This window comes from Dendrobates tinctorius, unplaced genomic scaffold (genome assembly GCF_039654945.1).
Source record: "Dendrobates tinctorius isolate UK_male_01 unplaced genomic scaffold, ASM3965494v1 ptg000202l, whole genome shotgun sequence".
Taxonomy (NCBI): domain Eukaryota; kingdom Metazoa; phylum Chordata; class Amphibia; order Anura; family Dendrobatidae; genus Dendrobates; species Dendrobates tinctorius.
In genome coordinates, this window is record NW_027361869.1 from 1,319,041 (window position 1) to 1,339,439 (window position 20,399).

General features: G+C 43.6%; 1 protein-coding gene across 1 annotated transcript; it reads right to left on the bottom strand.

Moving 5' to 3' along the window:
• Nucleotides 1-876: 876 nt before the first annotated feature.
• Nucleotides 877-19,510, bottom strand: TELO2 (telomere maintenance 2). Its single transcript, XM_073553562.1, has 21 exons — nt 19,355-19,510; nt 18,417-18,772; nt 17,309-17,589; nt 16,972-17,040; nt 16,310-16,457; nt 15,717-15,819; nt 15,557-15,625; nt 15,143-15,284; nt 14,932-15,068; nt 13,397-13,497; nt 13,223-13,312; nt 5,168-5,256; nt 4,563-4,651; nt 4,346-4,462; nt 3,922-3,993; nt 3,359-3,523; nt 2,613-2,704; nt 2,139-2,238; nt 1,963-2,027; nt 1,761-1,876; nt 877-1,193 (listed from the first exon to the last, which is right to left on the bottom strand). Exons 2-21 carry the CDS (start codon nt 18,743-18,745, stop codon nt 1,087-1,089), a joined length of 2,481 nt encoding a protein of 826 aa, XP_073409663.1. The 5' UTR covers nt 18,746-18,772; nt 19,355-19,510; the 3' UTR covers nt 877-1,086.
• Between the last annotated feature and the right edge of the window lie 889 nt (nt 19,511-20,399).

The following is a 20,399-nucleotide window of genomic DNA, read 5'->3' on the forward strand; positions in this document are numbered from 1 at the left end:
TGCAGGTGCCAGGGCCCACCGGAGAATCCACCGGTTCCCCGGTGGGCCAGTCCGAAGCTGAATACAAGAAGTCTAGAGCAGTTTTTCTTTATAAGAGCATGTTCACACTTTTGCAACAAGATTTTGTGCAGATTTGCTGCAGATTAGCAACTTCCAGCACAACCCCTTTAAGTGCATGTGACTGCTAGAGCCCCTGATTAGCGGAATGTGGCGAAACCAGCATGGAAGTCCTGCTAGGAGTGTAGAAATCCATAGAGAAGGAGTATATTATTCTATATTTTCTACTTTTTTTTTTTTTTTTTTTTTTTTATTATTAATTCTCTACATCTGCAGCAGATCTGTAACAAAAGTGAATTTTTCTGCAAATGCAAAATACTTATGTCTATAGGAAAGATGGCAAATTGAAAACGACATGCACAAAAAAAAAAAAAAAAAAAAAAAAAAAACACCCCACCAGCAAAACTGACATTGATTGAAAAATCTGCAAAAACAGATCAAATTTGAGCCTTAAAACTAAAGCAGCACATAGATATAAAAAAAAAAAAAAAAAAAAAAAAAAAAAATCTGATCCAGTTTGCCGGTACAAAAACTTGGACAGGAGTCAGTTCTCAGGGTTCCTGTTCACCACCTGAAGCAGAAGCAATTACCCCTTAAAAGTGGATCTGTCAACAGATTTCTCCAATACAAAGTAATGCTAATACATTACTATTAGGTAGATCTCAGACCTGATGAGGCTGGTGTACTTACTTTGCAAAATACATGTCAGAATAGTTGTAAGAGGTATTAAAATTAACATTTGATAACTGAAACATGCGACAACCAACGAATATGTAATAGTAACCCCCCAAAAATATTTAGAAAATAACGCCGAGATAATTTAGTAGAAAATATCTTTATTTCACAAAATCAGGTGGGTAACGACACGTTCTCAGTTTTATCTGACTCTCACGTCCTGTGGTTGAGCCATAACTAATAAGATACAGATTATATAGCAAAACCATCTGGCATCCAACACCATCCCAATCCCATGTGCCGGATATTGGATAATGCAGACGTATGAGGGTCTCCTTGTCAGCCATAAGAGGGTCACACGTCGGGCGATGACTGGAGGCTACTCTGAAATTTCTCCATTAGCAGCAGGCCACTCATGGCAAGACGTTGACAGTCTTCACTGGCGTCTGTCTCAATTAGATCTAAAAAAAAAAAAAGTAAGTACATCCAAGTTTATTTCATAGTTTCCAAACCACTAGGTTCAAATTGCATACCATAGAGATAAATTATTAAAAAATATAAAAATATATATCTCTTTCTGCATCTGCCACTAGGGGAAGCCAACTGTATACAGATTTTATTTTGTATAATTTATATATATATATATATATATATATATATATATATATATATATATATATTTTATTTTTTTTTTTTATTTATTTAGTATTGATAGAAAGGAAGCAACAACACAGAAAGAGATGGGCAGTGTGATTTGCGCCCCAGTCCAGACTTTTGTGGCAGGCAATTTTCACTTCTGCGCCCGTCAATCTTTCCCCAGCATCATGGGGGTGTCTAAATCTTACAATCTTACTATGACATTATAGGGTCTATTAAGTCCAAGAAGCAGCCAGGATTACCGGCACAGACGTAAAGACCACCTGTCATGGAGGATCGGACTGAATGTCTGACCGGGGCAGCGCGAATCCAACTGTATGGGATGCATCGAGACTTGCCGATGCTCTATGAGATTTTCTCATCCATCTCACCTTCCAACCAGCGTTTCAGTTCCAGGACCTCTTCAGACATGTCGGTCATGATTCGCTCCCAGGGAACACTTAGAAGGATGGTGGAGACACAAAAGAGGAGACCCTGTCTCACCGAGCTGTAAAACAAGACGTAAAATGAAGCCGATCACTTACAGGTGTATGCGTTGTGTATGGGCGATATACGGACTTAGTACGCACTTACGGGTCAGTATGAAGGCGAAGGACCAAGACAAACTCCAGCAATGACTTCCCTATCTGAGGAGCAATCTGGGGAAACACAAGAGCAGGATGACTGCACCAGCCCCTCATATACACCTATACGAGCCGGATGTCACTCCCCTCAGCCCGCCCGTATCCCCCCACATAAGTCTACACTACCGTAGCATTAAAGGTCAGATGCATCAGGATGCCCAGTGATTGAACTAGTCGTGCAAGGATCAGATGATCATCCCCAAGGAGGTCAAATGTCACAATGGGCCTTAAAAGAAGAAGAAAGAAGAAAAAAAAAAAAAAAAAAAAAAAAAAAAAATGATAAACTATATACCGCTGCAGCCAATCACTTGTCTAATGGTCATATGTTATATGAACAGGTGACGCTCAGAAGACAAGAGGGCAAAGTTCCACATCAAAGATGGCTCAAGGAAAAAAAGCTGCCAACAATCAAACTGCAGATCTTATTTTACAAGGCCTTAAAGAAGCAATGTGTTTGGCTGCAGCGGTAATCAACTTTTTTCCTTGCACAAGTTTCCTTACTTATCGGACTGCACTTCAGCCAATGAAACAAAGTAAAAAAATCCGTAACTTTTGGTGGAAAAATAAACATAAAACATACAATTTGTGTGGATAACTTACCTGTCATAATTCTGTATAAGTGGAAAGAAGAAGTGACCTACAACTGCATGAAATCTGTTTGGTGTGGACACTGGGGTGGTACTTTTTTGACCCTACAATGAAAATAAAGACAGACCAGAACAATACACTGCACAACACTGAGTTATAAGCTTTTATTCTGAAGCCACCATTAGAGGAAGCTGCATACAGTATAGAGATAAGATTCTGCCTGCAGTCACCACTAGAGGGAGCTCCCTGTATACAGAGATACATGATAAGATCCTGTTTGCAGTCACCACTAGGGGGAGCTACCTGTATACAGAGATACACAAGATCCTGTCTGCAGTCACCACTAGGGGGAGCTCTGTGCATACAGAGACTGTGGATAAGATTTTGTCTGCAGTCATCACTAGGGGGAGCTCCATGTATACAGAGATACATGATAAGATACTGTCTGCAGTCATCACTAGGGGGAGCTCCATGTATACAGAGATACATGATAAGATACTGTCTGCAGTCATCACTAGGGGGAGCTCTCCGCATACAGAGATACAGGGTAAGATTATACCTGTCTGCAGTCACCACTAGGGGGAGCTCCTGTATACAGAGATTGAGGACAAGATCCTGTCTGCAGTGACCACTAGGTGGAGCTCTCCGCATACAGAGATACAGGGCAAGATTATATGTGTCTGCAGTCACCACTAGGGGGAACTCTCTGCATAGACATTCAGGATAACTATCCCACACAATATTCATGTTGTATGCACCTTGGCGAAGCGTTTTGTCTTGCTTGCAATCCTCTCTTCTACAAGTTTCTTCCAGTCCACAGGTGCCTCGTCTTTCACATTCCTTTGTGTGCTAGTTGACGGCCGGACATCCCCCGTCGCTGCCTCTGGGACCTCCGCCAGCTCCCTAGCTGCAGTCACTAAAACCTGATGCAAGAGGAGAAGCCCCTGTCTAAATCCCGCCTACATCGCCACATTACCGCTGCAACCAATGTCTTTTGCATTGTTCCTAAGCATCGAAAATATCATGGAACTTTGCAAACTAAAATCGACTTTGGTTTTGAACCTGCAGCTCCCATGCAGATCCATGCGTCTCCACGATAAACTACGTTAGATCCACCCTGCAGTCACACTGCCCCTCATCTGTAGGGGATAAATGGAAGGGAGTCAGACTGCAGGATCTGACGACACAGGGGTTTGTTTGTAGTCTGTCACCATGGAGATGTGACGACACAGGGGTTTGTTTGTAGTCTGTCACCATGGAGACACATCAGACTGCACAGGAGCTGTTGACACAGCGACAGAACAGCATAGGACGTACGTACATCTAATATATCTATCCGCTGTCGCAGGCTGTAGTTTAAGGAGTAGAATTCTCCGGTGAGATACTGAGACACCTGAAAGAAAAAAAAAAAAAAAAAAAAAGAAGAGGAAGGTTTAGTTGTATCAAGATGGCAGCTGCGGGGTTTTTCAGCAAGTTCTTAGGTGATAGAGCAACCCATCGTACCACCACGACTGCATGCGGACCACGCGGTCATAGACTGGCAATGGCTTTTAAAGGGGTCCAGAGGTGGATGGCGGCTGTACAGCACAGCTGGCAGGTGCCATGTGCGGAGAGGGCTCCGTCCCACTCATCAGCACCCCACGTAGGATGGCAGAAAGGGCTTGAAGGGGATTTTCCGGGCTGCACCAAAGCTTCCCGACTTCAGCCCATATATTAATGGATAAGTAAGGCGTGAAGACACTTACGGGTACAGGATCCATAACCGTGACCGACACCATGGCTGCGTATCTCAGCTGTTGGAAATGTTCCACGCCGGGGCGGTCATTGAGGTGCAGGAGGATTTTGACAAGCTCGGTGCTGACCTACCGGAGATGGAACCATTATTCTTCACCATGTTCCATACCTTCATGGTTGCGTTTCTCATTTTTCTTTTACGTCTTCTTCCACGGTCTCCATTTTTACCTCTTTGGTAGCAGAAGGATTTGATCGAATCAATAAGGATACTGAGGCCATGGTTACCGCTAGTTTTTCCACATCTTCGGAAAGCAGCACTAAGGAAATAGAAAATTATATTAAAAAAAAAAAAATATATCATAGCTAAACCTAGTTAATTTATGGTGCCAATAAAAAAAGTTTTTTAAGTTTATTAGAAAGTGTTTCTATTCTTCAGCACGTGCGAGATGTGTTTGCTGTCGGTGCATGACAACAACAGTCTTCGGCGAGTCCCTGCGGCTAAATGTCTTGCGCCTGTAGAACATGTTTCTTGAGAATGCCGAAGTCACGCGGTTAGCACTAGAGCATGCTTATATAACACCTTATCCCAGCACGTTCGCTCATCACTCGTCAGCACTTTCTTAATAGCGGGGAACAGACTCCTGGGACCATCATTAACCCTTAAGAAAATGCTGCACCTTCACAATTACCCCTTACCAGCCGCTGGCTGCAAGCGTCAGTGGTCCCCGAAGTCAGACCCCGACAATGAGAAAGTGATGTCATATCATAGCGATATAACATTAATTTTGAGGATAACAAAATATTTTTTTTTCTACCTCCGTGTGATCACTCACCTTCCATACAGTCCCGGATATATGCTGGAATTTTGCTTTTCTTCAGCTCAGTGTCGGTGCTCATGTCATATGGAGACAGGTCATCATCACTGTCCAAAGAAATAAGGAGACAATGGTCAGAAAATAAAAGCTACAGCACAAAAATCAATGGAAGAAAAAAAAAATGGAGACCCAGTGGCGGGCTAAGATTTTATAATAATATATATATATATATATATATATATATATATATATATATATATATATAGTGAGGTAGCACTGTCATTCAGGGTTGGGGAATTCTCCCTTGGCAGCCAAATAATCATGTCCAGCACAGGTTTCCCATAAAACCATAACAGTCCCTGCGGTTTATTATGCAGCATAAACCGTGACCAATAACATGGAGCTCATATCACCAGCATAGCGTCCGTTACGCCTGTGGTCACACAGGGTCTCAATGTCCAGTACTCAGGCTCTTCAGCCTCAAAGTTCTCTCATCCGTCAGGGTTCCCTCATGGCCGCCGCCGCTTACTGCAGACGTTCATTCCCTCTTGAGAACTATCAGACGCTGGCAGCCATCACTCCCAGCATTCACGTGCTGTCAGGCAGGAAACTCCATATCCCAGCGGGACCTTCGACAACGGACCAACCGGGTCCCTGCACTCAATGTGACCTACCCTGGTCACCTTATATGGCCGTAGCCACGCCAACCGGGTCACATGGCTATGACCTCATCACAGGTCCTTCACACACTCACATAGCCTTTTACTACAGGCGGTTTCAGACACACCCCTGGGTGGATTTGTAGGTAGCTAGTCCAGCCCGTCTCTCCAGCTACCTGGAGACTTCTCCCTGACACAGCACCTCTGCAGTATCACTAATATAATGCCAAGATAGGACATTAATAGAACAAAATCAAACATGATACAAGGGTATATTACCAATATAACACTACTACAGAAAATCATTGTGCAGTGCCAAAATAATGCTGCCATATAGTCTACATATACAACTATATAGTACTATATATATATATATATATATATATATATATATATATATATATATATATATCCCCCACTTGTACATTTTCAAGATAATACTGCCATATACAGTCCACATAATACCCCCATACATTGATGGGATAATACTGCCATATACAAGCCACATAATACCACCATATCATAGCTGAATAATATGCATTGTCCCAATAATAATTTAAAGTGCTCTCAAACAGCGCAAAAATCTACAGTATATATCCCATATAATAACGCCATACTACTATCATACATAGTCAATTACTGTACAGTACAAATGTAAGGCTATGTGCCCACTTAGCGTTGTTCTTGCAGAATATTCCTGAGCGGAAACGCACACCCTCTTCCCGGGAAAACGCATGCGTTTTATGAAGCGCTTTTGTTAAGCGTTTGAGCAATACAATTTTGCACACGTTCCCGCAAAATTAATGAACACGCTGGGTTTTTTCCCCCACTTATCGTTTCCGCAGCAGAAAAAAAAAACAACGCACCATTAGCACAACATGTGCGGATTCCATTGTGATAACATGGGATGCTTTTAAGCGTTTACGCAGCAGAAACGAGCGTCTAAAAGTGCTGCGGAAACGCTTAAACGCTACGTGGACACACAGCCTTATACTACTATAAAAATTCACAACACTGTATATTGCCAAGATTATACTGCCATATACAGCCTCAATAAGACCACCACACAACGCAATAATTCTGCCATGTAAAGCCCACATAATGGCTCCATATAGTGCCATCCTAATAGTGGCCTGTAATGCCCCTCCGGCCATGCTCTTATAGGTTTTGTGGGGGGGCAATGCACTCCTGATCATGGACGGTTCGGAGCAGCGGCATTGTCCCACCTCTGTGCTCTCTCCCATGCCGCTGTATGGAGGCTTCGGAGGAGCACACAGGGATTGATGATGGCCGCATCCAGCCATCAGGTCAGCACCTGCGATCTCTATAAGGAAGAGCTTACAAAAGCGCTCTCCTAGCCTATGAATCCATCCACCACTGCTAGACAGTAGAGGTGGCTGGTAACTTGGCAACGAGCAGTAAACTATAGAATCAAAAATCTTTGTTCTTGAGAAAGTAGTGGATTTTTAATATGTGCCACTTCGAATCATCGGAAAGTTACTTTGAAGTTTAAGGCTGAGTTCACATGTGGCGTTTGCTGTGCTAATGCTGCGTTTTTTACCGCGGCGGAATCGCTTCGCGGTAAAAACCGCAGCATGCTCATTAATTTTGCGGAATCATGGCGATCCCGCACCCATAGGAATGCATTGTTCTGCTTACTTTCCACATGTGGCTGTGCACACCATGCGGAAAGTAAGCAGAACATTTGCGGATGGTACCCACGGTCCGGAGGAGAGGAGACTGTCCTCCGGGCTTTGGGTACCATATCCCTGTAAAAAATAGAATTTAAAATAAAAAATATTGTTATTCTGACCTTCCGGCGTCCCACGCAGCCTTCCCGCCTCTCTCCACGCTCTCGTTCCCAGTAATCCTTAGCGAAAATGCCCGCGATGACGTCCGTTCTCGCGGGATCGCAAAGTCTCGCGGTCATTCACGCGACATTGCGATCCCGTGAGAACGGACGTCATTGCGGGCATTTTCGCTAAGGATTACTGGGAACGGCTGCGCGGGATGTCGGAAGGTAAGAATAACACCAATTTTTACATTTTATCTTTTACTACTGATGCTGCATAGGCGGCCTCAGTAATAAAAAGTTGGTCACACTCGTCAAACACTATGTTTGACGAGTGTGACCAACCTGTCAATCAGTTCTCCAAGCGATGCTACAGATCACTTGGAAAACGCTAGCATTTTGCAAGCTAAATACGCTTGCAAAATGCTATATTTTCTGCGGGAAAATCGCGGGAATTTAAAATGCGATTTTCCCGCGGAATGGAATTCTGGAATTCTCGCGGTAATTTCCGCGAGAGTGCCGGTACGTGTGAACTTAGCCTAACCTACAGTCATATGTAAAAGTTTGGGCACCCTTACTAATGTTAACTTTTTTTCTTTATAACAATTTTGGTTTTTGCAACAGCTATTTCAGTTTCATATATCTAATAACTGATGGACTCAGTTATATTTCTGGACTCAAATGAGGTTTATTGTACTAATAGAAAATGTGCAATCTGCATTTAAACAAAATTTAACCGGTGCAAAAGTATGGGCACCCTTATCATTTTCTTGATTTGAACACTCCTAACTACTTTTTACTGACTTCCTGAAGCACTAAATTGGTTTTGTAACCTCATTGAGCTTTGAACTTCATAGCCAGGTGTATCAAATCATGAGAAAAGGTATTTAAGGTGGCCACTTGCAAGTAGTTCTCCTATTAGATTCTCCTATGAAGAGTGGCATCATGGGCTCCTCAAAACAACTCTCAAATGATCTGAAAAAAAAGATTATTCAACATAGCTTTTCAGGGGAAGGATACAAAAAGTTGTCTCAGAGATTTAACCTGTCAGTTTCCACTGTGAGGAACATAGTAAGGAAATGGAAGAACACAGGTACAGTTCTTGCTAAGCCCAGAAGTGGCAGGCCAAGAAAAATATCAGAAAGGCAGAGAAGAAGAATGGTGAGAACAGTCAAGGACAATCCACAGACCACCTCCAAAGACCTGCAGCATCATCTTGCTGCAGATGGTGTCACTGTGCATCGGTCAACAATACAGCGCACTTTGCACAAGGAGAAGCTGTATGGGAGAGTGATGCGAAAGAAGCCGTTTCTGCAAGCACGTCACAAACAGAGTCGCCTGAGGTATGCAAAAGCACATTTGGACAAGCCAGTTACATTTTGGAAGAAGGTCGTGTGGACTGATGAAGCAAAGATTGAGTTGTTTGGTCATACAAAAAGGCGTTATGCATGGAGGCTAAAAAACACAGCATTCCAAGAAAAACACTTGCTACCCACAGTAAAATTTGGTGGAGGTTCCATCATGCTTTGGGGCTGTGTGGCCAATGCCGGCACCCGGGAATCTTGTTAAAGTTGAGGGTCGCATGGATTCAACTCAGTATCAGCAGATTCTTGACAATAATGTGCAAGAATCAGTGACAAAGTTGAAGTTATGCAGGAGATAGATATTTCAGCAAGACAATGATCCAAAACACCGCTCCAAATCTACTCAGGCATTCATGCAGAGGAACAATTACAATGTTCTGGAATGGCCGTCCCAGTCCCCAGACCTGAATATCATTGAACATCTGTGGGATGATTTGAAGCGGGCTGTCCATGCTCGGCGACCATCAAACTTAACTGAACTGGAATTGTTTTGTAAACAGGAATGGTCACAAATACCTTCATCCAGGAACTCATTAATAGCTACAGGAAGCGACTAGAGGCTGTTATTTTTGCAAAAGGAGGATCTACGAAATATTAATGTCACTTTTATGTTGAGGTGCCCATACTTTTGCACCGGTCAAATTTTGTTAAAATGCAGATTGCACATTTTCTGTTAGAACAATAAACCTCATTTGAATCCAGAAATATAACTGAGTCCATCAGTTATTAGATATATGAAACTGAAATAGCTGTTGCAAAAACCAAAATTGTTATAAAGAAAAAAGGATAACATTAATAGGGGTGCCCAAACTTTTACATATGACTGTATATATCACGAGGAGACGACCCCTTTAACCCCTTCAGCCCCAAGGGTGGTTTGCATGTTCATGACCGGGACAATTTTTACAATTCTGACCACTGTCCCTTTATGAGGTCATAACTCTGGAACGCTTCCATGGATCCCGGTGATTCTAACATTGTTTTCTCGTGACATATTGTACTTCATGTTAGTGGTAAAATTTCATTCAAATAACTTGCGTTTATTTGTGAAAAAAACAGAAATTTGGCGAAAATTTTCGCAATTTTCCAACTTTGTATTTTTATGCCCTTAAATCACAGAGATACGGCACACAAAAAACTTGATAAGTAACATTTCCCACATGTTTACTTTACATCAGCACAATTTTGGAACCCAAATTTTTTTTTTTGTTAGGAAGCTATAAGGGTTAAAAATTGACCAGCGATTTCTCATTTTTGCAACACCATTTTATTTTTACGGACCACATCACATTTGAAGCCACTTTGAGGGGTCTATATGATAGAAAATACCCAAAAGTGACACCATTCTAAAAACTGCACCCCTTAAACTTCTTGAATGTGGTTTTGAGCACCTTATTAACACTTTAGGTGCATCACAGGAATTTTTTGAATATTAAAAAAAGAAAAAAAAAAATGAATATTTAACTTTTTTTCACAAAAAAAACACTTCCGGTTCAATTTTTTTATTTTACCAAGGGTAACAAGAGAAACTGGACTGCAAAAGTTATTGTGCAATTTGTCCTGAGTACGCCGATACCTCACATGTGGGGATAAACCACTATTTGGGCGCATGGCAGAGCTCAGAAGGGAAACAGCGCCATTTGACGTTTTTTGGCTGGAATTGAGATCGGACGCCATGTTACGATTGGAAAACCCCTGATGTACCAAAACAGTGGAAACCCCCCACAAATGACACCATTTTGGAAACTAGACCCCCCAAGGAACTTATCTAGATGTGTGGTGAGCACTTTGAACCCCCAAGTGCTTCACAGAAGTTTTTAACGCCCGGGCGCGAAAATAAAAAATCATTTTTTTCCACAAAAATGATATTTTTGCCCCCATTTTTTTTATTTTCCTAAGGGTAACAGGAGAAATTGGACCCCAAAAATTGTTTTGCAATTTGTCCTGAGTAGGCTGATACCCCATATGTGGGGGTAAAACACTGTTTGGGCACACGTCGGGGCTCGGAAGGGAAGGAGCACCATTTGACTTTTTCAACTCAGAATTGGCTGGAATTGAGATCAGACGCAATGTTGCATTTGGAGAGCCCCTGATGTTCCCAAACAGTGGAAACCCCCAATTCTAACTCCAACCCTAACCCCAACACACCCCTAACCCTAACCCTAGCCCTAACCCTAATGGGAAAATGGAAATAAATAATTTTTTGTTTATTTTATTATTTTTCCCTAACTAAGGGGGTGATAACGGGGGGTTTGATTTACTATTTATGGCGGTTTTTATGTTTGGCAGCTGTCGCACGCTAAAAGACGCTTTTTATTGTAAAAATAGTTTTTGCATCACCACATATTGAGAGCTATAATTTTTCCGTATTTTGACCCACCGAGTCATGTGAGGTCTTATTTTTTGCGGGACGAGTTGACGTTTTTATTGGTACCATTTTCGGGCACGTGACATTTTTTGATTGCTTTTTATTCCGAATTTTGGGACGCAGAATGAACAAAAACCAGCGTTTCATGAATTTCTTTTTGGGGGGTGCGTTTACACCGTTCTGCGTGCGGTAAAATTGGTAAAGCGGTTTTATTCTTCGGGTCAGTACGGTTACAGCGATACCTCATTTATGTGGTTTATGTTTTGGCGCTTTTATGCAATGAAAACTATTTTATATAAAAAAATAATTATTTTTGCATTGCTTTATTCTGCGAGCTATAACTTTTATTTTTTCGCTGATGACGATGTATGGTGGCTCGTTTTTTTGCGGGACAAGATGACGTTTTCAGCGGTACCATGGATATTTACATGCGTCTTTTTGATCGCGCGTTATTGCACTTTGTTCGGCGGTATGATAATAAAAATCGAAGCAAAAAATAATTTTTATTTTTTAAGGGGTTCGCTAAAGGGGTTAACTAATGGGACAGTTTTATAGGGCGGGTCGTTATGGATGCGGCGATACCAAATGTGTACTTTTATTGTTTGTTTTTTTTATTTCCAAAAAATGAATTTATTGGGGGAATATTTTTTTTTTTTCTAATTTGGCGTTTTTAAAATTTAACACTTTTTTTTTTTTTAACTTTATTACATTGTCCCAGGTGTGACATCACTGTCCTGTGACAGATCGCTGATCTGTCACATCACAGATCACTGTGACAGATCAGCGATCTGTCACAGGCAGTGCAGCAGGCTTCCTCGTGCCTGCGCTTAGATGCTGAGCGCTATGACGTACTATCCCGTCCCTGGGAAACAAGTCCCAGGGCACATGGACGGGATAGTACGTCATATGGGATTAAAGGGTTAAACAATAGGGTCTGCCAGATCCATTTTGCTGCTGTTTTAGCATTATGGAAGCAAAAAAACAAAACAAGACACTGCGGCTGCAGATGTAAATGCATTAACTTTTCTTAGTCCCCTTAGGGGACGTAAACCTGTGTTTGTACAAATTGCTTGATCTGCATAATGCAAAACTGTGTGACAGTATATAGAGAAAATGACAATTCTCCTATTAAGTCCGGCTCATTTGCTTCTCGCAATGATAACCAGTACACTGTGCACACTGGAAACCAGTACACTTAAATGCCACCATCAGTGATCGCTGCTGTTAGAGGCAGACACCCGTTATGGAGCGTGATTAGTCCTTGAGTTGAAGGTGAAATTTAACAGAGATCTAGCAACGTCTGATCTTCACATTTGGGGAAGTGTATCACCACCCGAAGAAAAGAGGACCATTTTTACCCTCCCCCAGGAGTGATCAGCCAAAGATCACTCCAAGAGCAAAGCATAAAGTAGTCTGTGAGATCACAAAAGAAACCAAGGTCACATCTAAGCAACTAAAGGCCTCTCTCACATCAGATTAATATTCAATGAGTCCGCCATGGAGAAGAAACTAAATATTGTTGTGCATTGCAGGACTACAAGGAGAAAGTCCTAAAGTTATGTTGTGGAAGGACTTGATGAGAACCGTTCATGGGGGGAAAACCCACCAACATAACAGAGCTGAAGCAGTTTTGTACGGAGGAATGGGCTAATATTCCTTCAAGCTGATTTGCAGGACTAAGCAGCAATTACCAGAAAGGTTTAGATCTAATTATTGCTACATATAAAACTACGATTAAATTCCTAAATAATACCGCTATACAATGCTACATGATGTTGGGTGGTTTTAATTTGCATTTCAGGTTCCCCGTCTTGGAGAACATATCATTACTACCGCCTCCTCATGTTATATACACAGAACTACAACGCTGGTGTACCACTGATCACGCACCTATCTAGTTCAGACTCCGCTCCGGTGTCCGCTTTGGGCCCTCCATCCGGTTTTTCATTATTCTTAGAAGTCTCGGGTGCGGACCGGGAGCTGTGAAGCCGTAAAATACAGACATGACCACGGGATGAGGAGGTCTGAGGAACCCACAAGGTGGACGCCACGTCATCCATTTACCTCTCAGATGTAACCATCACAGCTGCCGCAGAACCCTCTGCACAGACCGATGGAGGAGTCAGCAGAGACTTCAGATCTTTGATTTCCTCATTTTCTTGATACTATAAGATGAATATTTTATGTTTGTAGGTTTAGACTGATGCAGGTATCCAAAAGCAGAATAGTGAGTGCAGCTCTGGAGTATAATACAGGATGTAACTCAGGATCAGTAATGTAATGTATGTACACAGTGACTGCACCAGCAGAATAGTGAGTGCAGCTCTGGAGGATAATACAGGATGTAACTCAGGATCAGTAATGTATGTACACAGTGACTGCGCCAGCAGAATAGTGAGCGCAGCTGTGGAGTATAATACAGGATGTTAGTCAGGATCAGTGATGTAATGTGTGTACACAGTGACTGCATCAGCAGAATAGTGAGTGCAGCTCTGGAGTATAATACAGGAGGTAACTCAGGATCAGTAATGTAATGTATGTACACAGTGACTGCACCAGGAGAATAGTGAGTGCAGCCCTGGAGTATAATACAGGATGTAACTCAGGATCAGTGATGTAATGTGTGTACACAGTGACTGCACCAGCAGAATAGTGAGTGCAGCTCTGGAGTATAATACAAGATGTAACTCAGGATCAGTAATGTATGTACACAGTGACTGCGCCAGCAGAATAGTGAGCGCAGCTGTGGAGTATAATACAGGATGTAACTCAGGATCAGTGATGTAATGTGCGTACACAGTGACTGCACCAGCAGAATAGTGAGTGCAGCTCTGGGGTATAATACAGGATGTTACTCAGGATCAGTAATGTAATGTAATGTATGTACACAGTGACTGCATCAGCAGAATAGTGAGTGCAGCTCTGGAGTATAATACAGGAGGTAACTCAGGATCAGTAATGTAATGTATGTACACAGTGACTGCACAAGCAGAATAGTGAGTGCAGCCCTGGAGTATAATACAGGATGTAACTCAGGATCAGTAATGTACTGTATGTACACAGTGACTGCACAAGCAGAATAGTGAGTGCAGCCCTGGAGTATAATACAGGATGTAACTCAGGATCAGTAATGTACTGTATGTACACAGTGATTGCACCAGCAGAATAGTGAGTGCAGCTCTGGGGTATAATACAGGAGGTAACTCAGGATCAGTAATGTAATGTATGTACACAGTGACTGCACAAGCAGAATAGTGAGTGCATCCCTGGAGTATAATACAGGATGTAACTCAGGATCAGGAATGTAATGTATGTACACAGTGACTGCACCAGCAGAATAGTGAGTGCAGCTCTGGAGTATAATACAAGATGTAACTCAGGATCAGTAATGTGTGCACACAGCAATTCACTGTCTTATAGCTATATATTGCCGAGCTGTATATTTCTGGCTAACACAACAGTCTAATTGAGGGACAGAACAAATAGCAGGACGCCCGGTGTTGCAGACAATAGTGCCCTCCCTCTAATGCTGGGAAGAATACTTGTCTCTTTGCTTTGGATGACAGTGACCTTGGTAATAAAGCCACAAAAAGTCTTACTTGGAAAGAAAGCGTGGGACCCTCAGGCTCCAAATACCGGCTCAGAGACTCAGCGACCACCATGCCCAAGCATCTGACAGGAGGAACAGAGCTGTCCAGATACAGGCGAGTCCCGGCGGTCAGGGCTAGGAGCAACTCTGGAGGAGAAGGGAAAGTCAGCGCCAAAGAGAACAGTATGGACACAGTGCGGCCGCAGGTCACAAGCTCGCACCTTGTTTGCAGCCGGCAATTTCTTCTTTGTTCAAAAGAAACAAGCAGATAAACATGGAGCGGCTGATGTGGAGGAGCTGGGGGTAAGGCGACTGTTTGACCACGCTGCCCGACGACCACACTTCCAGGAGCTGCTTCAGAATCTGGGAATATACAATATATAAAGTTATATTCGGAGTATAATGGAAAGCTTGACCATTCTCTAATATACTTTCTATATCAAACTTTTAAGCTCTCCACTCTCCGTCGTACAGTGGGATACATCACAGCTTACTCGCGGTGGATAGAAAGCTGTCCCGGCTATGTGATGGACACAATGGTGCCTGGCTCGAGCAGCGTCTTCGTCAGCGACGATCGGATGCATGTTGTAGAAAGGAGTTTACAGCCATTGCTTATTGCCCCTGTTCAGACTTACCTTGGTCAGTAACGGCCGGCGACTGCTCTCCATGGACAAGTAACCCAGGACGCTCTGCAGCATTTCTTTCTAACAAGGACATTAAAAAAAAAAAAACCCTTTAAAACCCAAATGATGCGACTTCCTTAGAGCAATGATGCGGGCGCAGTGCGATCATCACCTTGAGGCTGTACTGCAGGAACAGCATCTTCTGCGTCAGTAAGAACTGCGTCTTCTTATTCTTCAGCACCAGGTCTCCCAGTAAATGCGAGAGAGACGCGGACCTGAGAACGACAAAGGAGGCTGCAGGATCAGACTACGCAGGAGCTGTTTGTAGTCTGTTACCACGGCGACACATTGGTCTGCATTAGAGCTGCATACACAACATAGTTGGGAGATTTTTTTTAAAACGATATTCAAAAGATGCTTTCCCTCCAATTAGGGCTCCTACAGACATCTGTGAAATACGAGTCTCCTGATCCGATCTCACCAGCCTCCTAGGCGTATAAGAGGCTTCCGAGTTCAGGTCAGGAGACCCGTTGCCAGACAGTCCGCTCGTCCTTGGACCGCATTTCATTGTCGTCTGCGTGAGTCCTTAAGATGTGTAAAAGCAATGCAAAAATGGCTGCAAAGTTGGTCACACCCTTTAACATGAATGCCCATAGAGGACATGTGATAAGACAAGATGTGATAAGACAGTCCTAAGGAACCTAAATATTTTTTATTAAAGATGGTGATCATCAGGTTAGGTCTAACTAAACATGCGGCACTTACCCATCTGCCGTCTGAACCAGCCCAGTTACCACCGGCTCCATCCACCTGTCAGGGACAGCCTCGATCAGCCTCCAACACATCCTCTGCCAGATGCAGTTTGACTGGACAAGTGTGGTCAGCCGAGGGACCAGTACGGAAAACAGCTCCACTGCAAGCAGATACAAGTGCTTACACGGGACGATGTAAAGAACGTCAGAATTCTTTCATAAACGTTACATAAAGGGGTATTTCTATCTCCTTCACTAATGGTATACCAGAAATATATGACAGATGACGGGTAGGTGCCATCACGGCCCACTGTCAGCGGAGACGTGGCCGCACATGCGCCGCTCTACATTCATCTGTATGGGAGCTCCGACCACTTTCCATCGGCAGTCGTTCTAGTGACTGATGCGGGTCCCATTGGTGACATATCCCATGTGTATAAAATAAATGACCAAAATAGGACGACCCAGTTAACTCTTTAAATATGAGTTGCTGCAATTATCAGACCCGCACCAAACAGCTGACCATTCCCAGGAATAGGTCCCTCAGAGCACGAGCCATAAGTCCCTGTCCCACCCCAATAATGATCACCTAATAGGGCATATGGAAAAATGGTTGTTTTACCCTTCTTTTTTTTTGGCCTACAGGGGTTAGGAAATCATCTCCAGGATACTCACACTGATGACCCTGCATGCAGACTTTACCCAGGACCTGAGACACGAAAGAGATGGAGCAACCTTTCCCATCTAAGAAAAAAAACAAAAAAAAAAAAACCAGTGCGAGCTTCAGCATTTTACAGAGCAATTCCTCATTTTCACAGCAGAGCAGATCATCCCGTTATGATCCATCAGTCAGAGAAGTCCTATAATGCCCAGACAATGGGGGATGGGGTGAGATTTGCCAAAACTAGTGCAGCCTATCAGGGAAAATGATGGCAGTGATCTGCTGCACCTTCCCTTTGCACCAGTTGTGGTAACTCTCACACCTATAGATCTTCTTTACTACTACCCTCACCTCTTAGGGATACAGAAACCATCTGTAGTACACGCAGAATGGCGTTCCCCACGTGGGGGTAATAGTTCTTAGGGTAAAAAGGGGCTTTATTGTGTTTCTGGAGACAATTGGCCAGGTGATCAGGTAAGCTGCAGATCCTCATCAGGATGGCTTCATGCAAAATCGGAGTTGGTGTCGCCTCCAGCTGCTGCTGACAAACCTCCCAGATGACGTCAGCGAGTGCTCCGCGCTGCAGGAATTTCTCCAGCACGTGAATACAGCGATCGAGGCGGATGCAGGGCCTGGAGTGAGAAGAGAGCCGAATATGGAATGGACAAAATGGAGATCAGTCTGAAAAGGGAATAAATGGAAGTAAAAATGAGCAATACAAGTAGTCTGGCTTTTATGTCCTATGGACAAAGGGCAGTGGGGAGAGGCTTCTGCTGCAGCCAATTGTCTCCCAACCAGGTACAGGTTTCTGAGGAACAAAATGGTTCATCTGCTCAAAACAGTCAAAATAGGAGCAAAGCAGAAGGGAGATTAATGCTGGGAATTCTCTTGCTTTTATGCATTGTATGTTCCTCTGAAGGTGACCTATATATGTGCCCATGTTGAGTATTTGCAGCAGATTTTTCTGCGCCAAAAAAAGATTTTTAGGAGGAAAAACCATTGTAAAATACGGACATTTTGATGCGTTTTTTTCCCCTTTTCAATTTATTTGAATAAGTGAAAAATGCTGCAGAAAAACGGCAAAAGAATTCACTCGCTTAAAGTTTGATGGTTGAAATACGCCAGAAAAAATAAGCAGCACGTTCATGAGATTTTTTAAAAAATTTCACTTTTCTGGTAGGAAAAAGTGAAGAGATTTTTTTTTTTTTGCCCTTGAAAACTGACAGCAAAAACGTAACATGTGGACAAGCCCTAAGGCAGGTGTCACATGTCTGATATTCTCGGCTGTGTATGGATTGAATGTCAGGACAGGAGGCAGGTGTCCCAATCTTATCAGCCTCACTGGCATATATAAGGCTGTTTGGTTCCAGTCCGGAGACGGCCAGGACAAAGTTGGCTGTACTTGGGCGGTGAACGTCGTACATGTGAATCTAACCTAGAGAGCATTTTATATACTCACCCTGTTCTCACCAAGCTGTCCATCAGCACTAGGAAAGCCTGGTCCGCTGGACCAGCTAAGAAAAAAACATCCCATAGATCCAAACGGTCAGACGTCAAAAGGTCAGACCACTGGGGTCCCATATGAGCCACCAAAACCCTAAGGAAAGGAGTGTAATGTGTTCTGTTGAATTCGGAGATTTCCTGAGCAGAGGCCGGGTTCTCTCCTTCCCCAAGGTAGCGCTTTGCACCAGACAGCACCTCCACCAGTCGGTCTCCATCACTGATCTTGGGTAATTCGGCCATGATGTCTTGGAGAGCAGACCGCACGGACAGAACGGCCGGATCCATCTTTTGAGAACCTTTAACCCTACAAAACTGGAAGCATCACAAGGATTAGAGTGATGGTCTTATACAACAATCTCTAATTGGTGTAAAGCTGCAGGGCATGCTGGGAGCTGTAGTTCTGGAGGCCACTGCCCCACCTGGTCTGATCCCGCAGTCCGCCCTGACGGACGCATGTCATAGATAAGTGGAGGTCAGATGCACTGTAAGTATGGAAACACACAGGAATGCATGAGAGCTGTGTACATGAAGCAGCAGCAGATTTTTAAATTAAAACTAGCTGAAAAATTGCTTTTTTTCCCAATTTGGAGAAATTAGGTTTCAAATGAAGGAATATGTAAGAAGTAGCGAAAAACATAGGATATATTCCACACAGTCCGATTCCACAGCAACAAGCGTTAGCAGGGACGACGCCTTTAAAAGAGGAACTACAAGTCCCAGCACTGATTTCCAGTATAAACAACTCACCTGCACTCAGGGACCCTCGAAAATGAACGACCCCAAACTGTTGTCCTGTTATACCCCCCCAGTCTCATACATTAGAAGACAAGCAGACCTGACATTCACCATAGAAATAAGTATGACAGTTCACATTCTGAATTCAGTATATATTACCTGCCCTAAAAATAATCAGACACCTCTCTGGAGACGTTTGTAAGCGAAAATGTCACGAATCCACCACTCTGCAAGGCTAATAAACCATGAGCGCGGCCATCTTGGTCTTCTCACAGGAAGCTATAAGTAGCCATCTTGGTACACCCAAAGGGCCACCCAGTGCAGCCGGATATAGGTTCCAGTCAGTCACGTGACCCGCTCTAGACTCCCGTGTTGGGCAGCGCTACTCTGTCGCCCTCATGTGGTCGCTGTGTATTATTACTGATCTGTGATATCTGTAGGGATTCTCTATGAGGCGTGTGAACCGATCCAGCCACCGGCTGTGAGGCATCAGCATTGTACCACCAGACCCTTATATTCCAAAAATTAAGGCACAGATACCCCTATATAGGGAAAATAAGTACCACCTGTTTGGCAAAAACACTAGCACTGTATTGTTGGGCCTCATGGTGTGCAAGGGGCCTGAACGGTGGCACATGGGGTCTCTACAGGTCTGATTTAGAGGACTAGTGTCACTTTGTGCCATAATATAAGGCTCCAGTACAGCAGTGGGGTGCGAGCGCCTGATACAAGGCAGGTATTGCGCCCACGAGTTTTGCCCCTTTAGAAAGTAATGTCAGCACCCCCCCAAAAATAAGTCTTGTTTTCCCCTGTAAGGGTGGGCTGGAATATCGCTGAGGTCTTGGTTTGCTGCTGTCGCAGGATACCACGCTCTCAGTAAAGAATGGCGCTGGCCCAGGGTATGAGCACAGCCCCCATTATCGCTGCCATTGACGCCACTTCTGCTTTTTTTGCTCTTTTTAAATATTGGGCATCTAAGAATTTTGCGAATTGTGCAGCCGCCCCTGACCCAGCGCGGCACAGGAACGGACCGGACGTAACTACAAAGTGTTCGGCTCCATATTACTATTTTGAATGGGCTCCCTCCTTGGGGGTCACACTCTGAGACTCCCTGCAGCCTCCACTCAGGCCTAGAGCCGACGCCATATCTGACAACTCTGCCGGAAAAAAAGGGACATCTCCCGGACCCGAGAGGAGTCCGCAC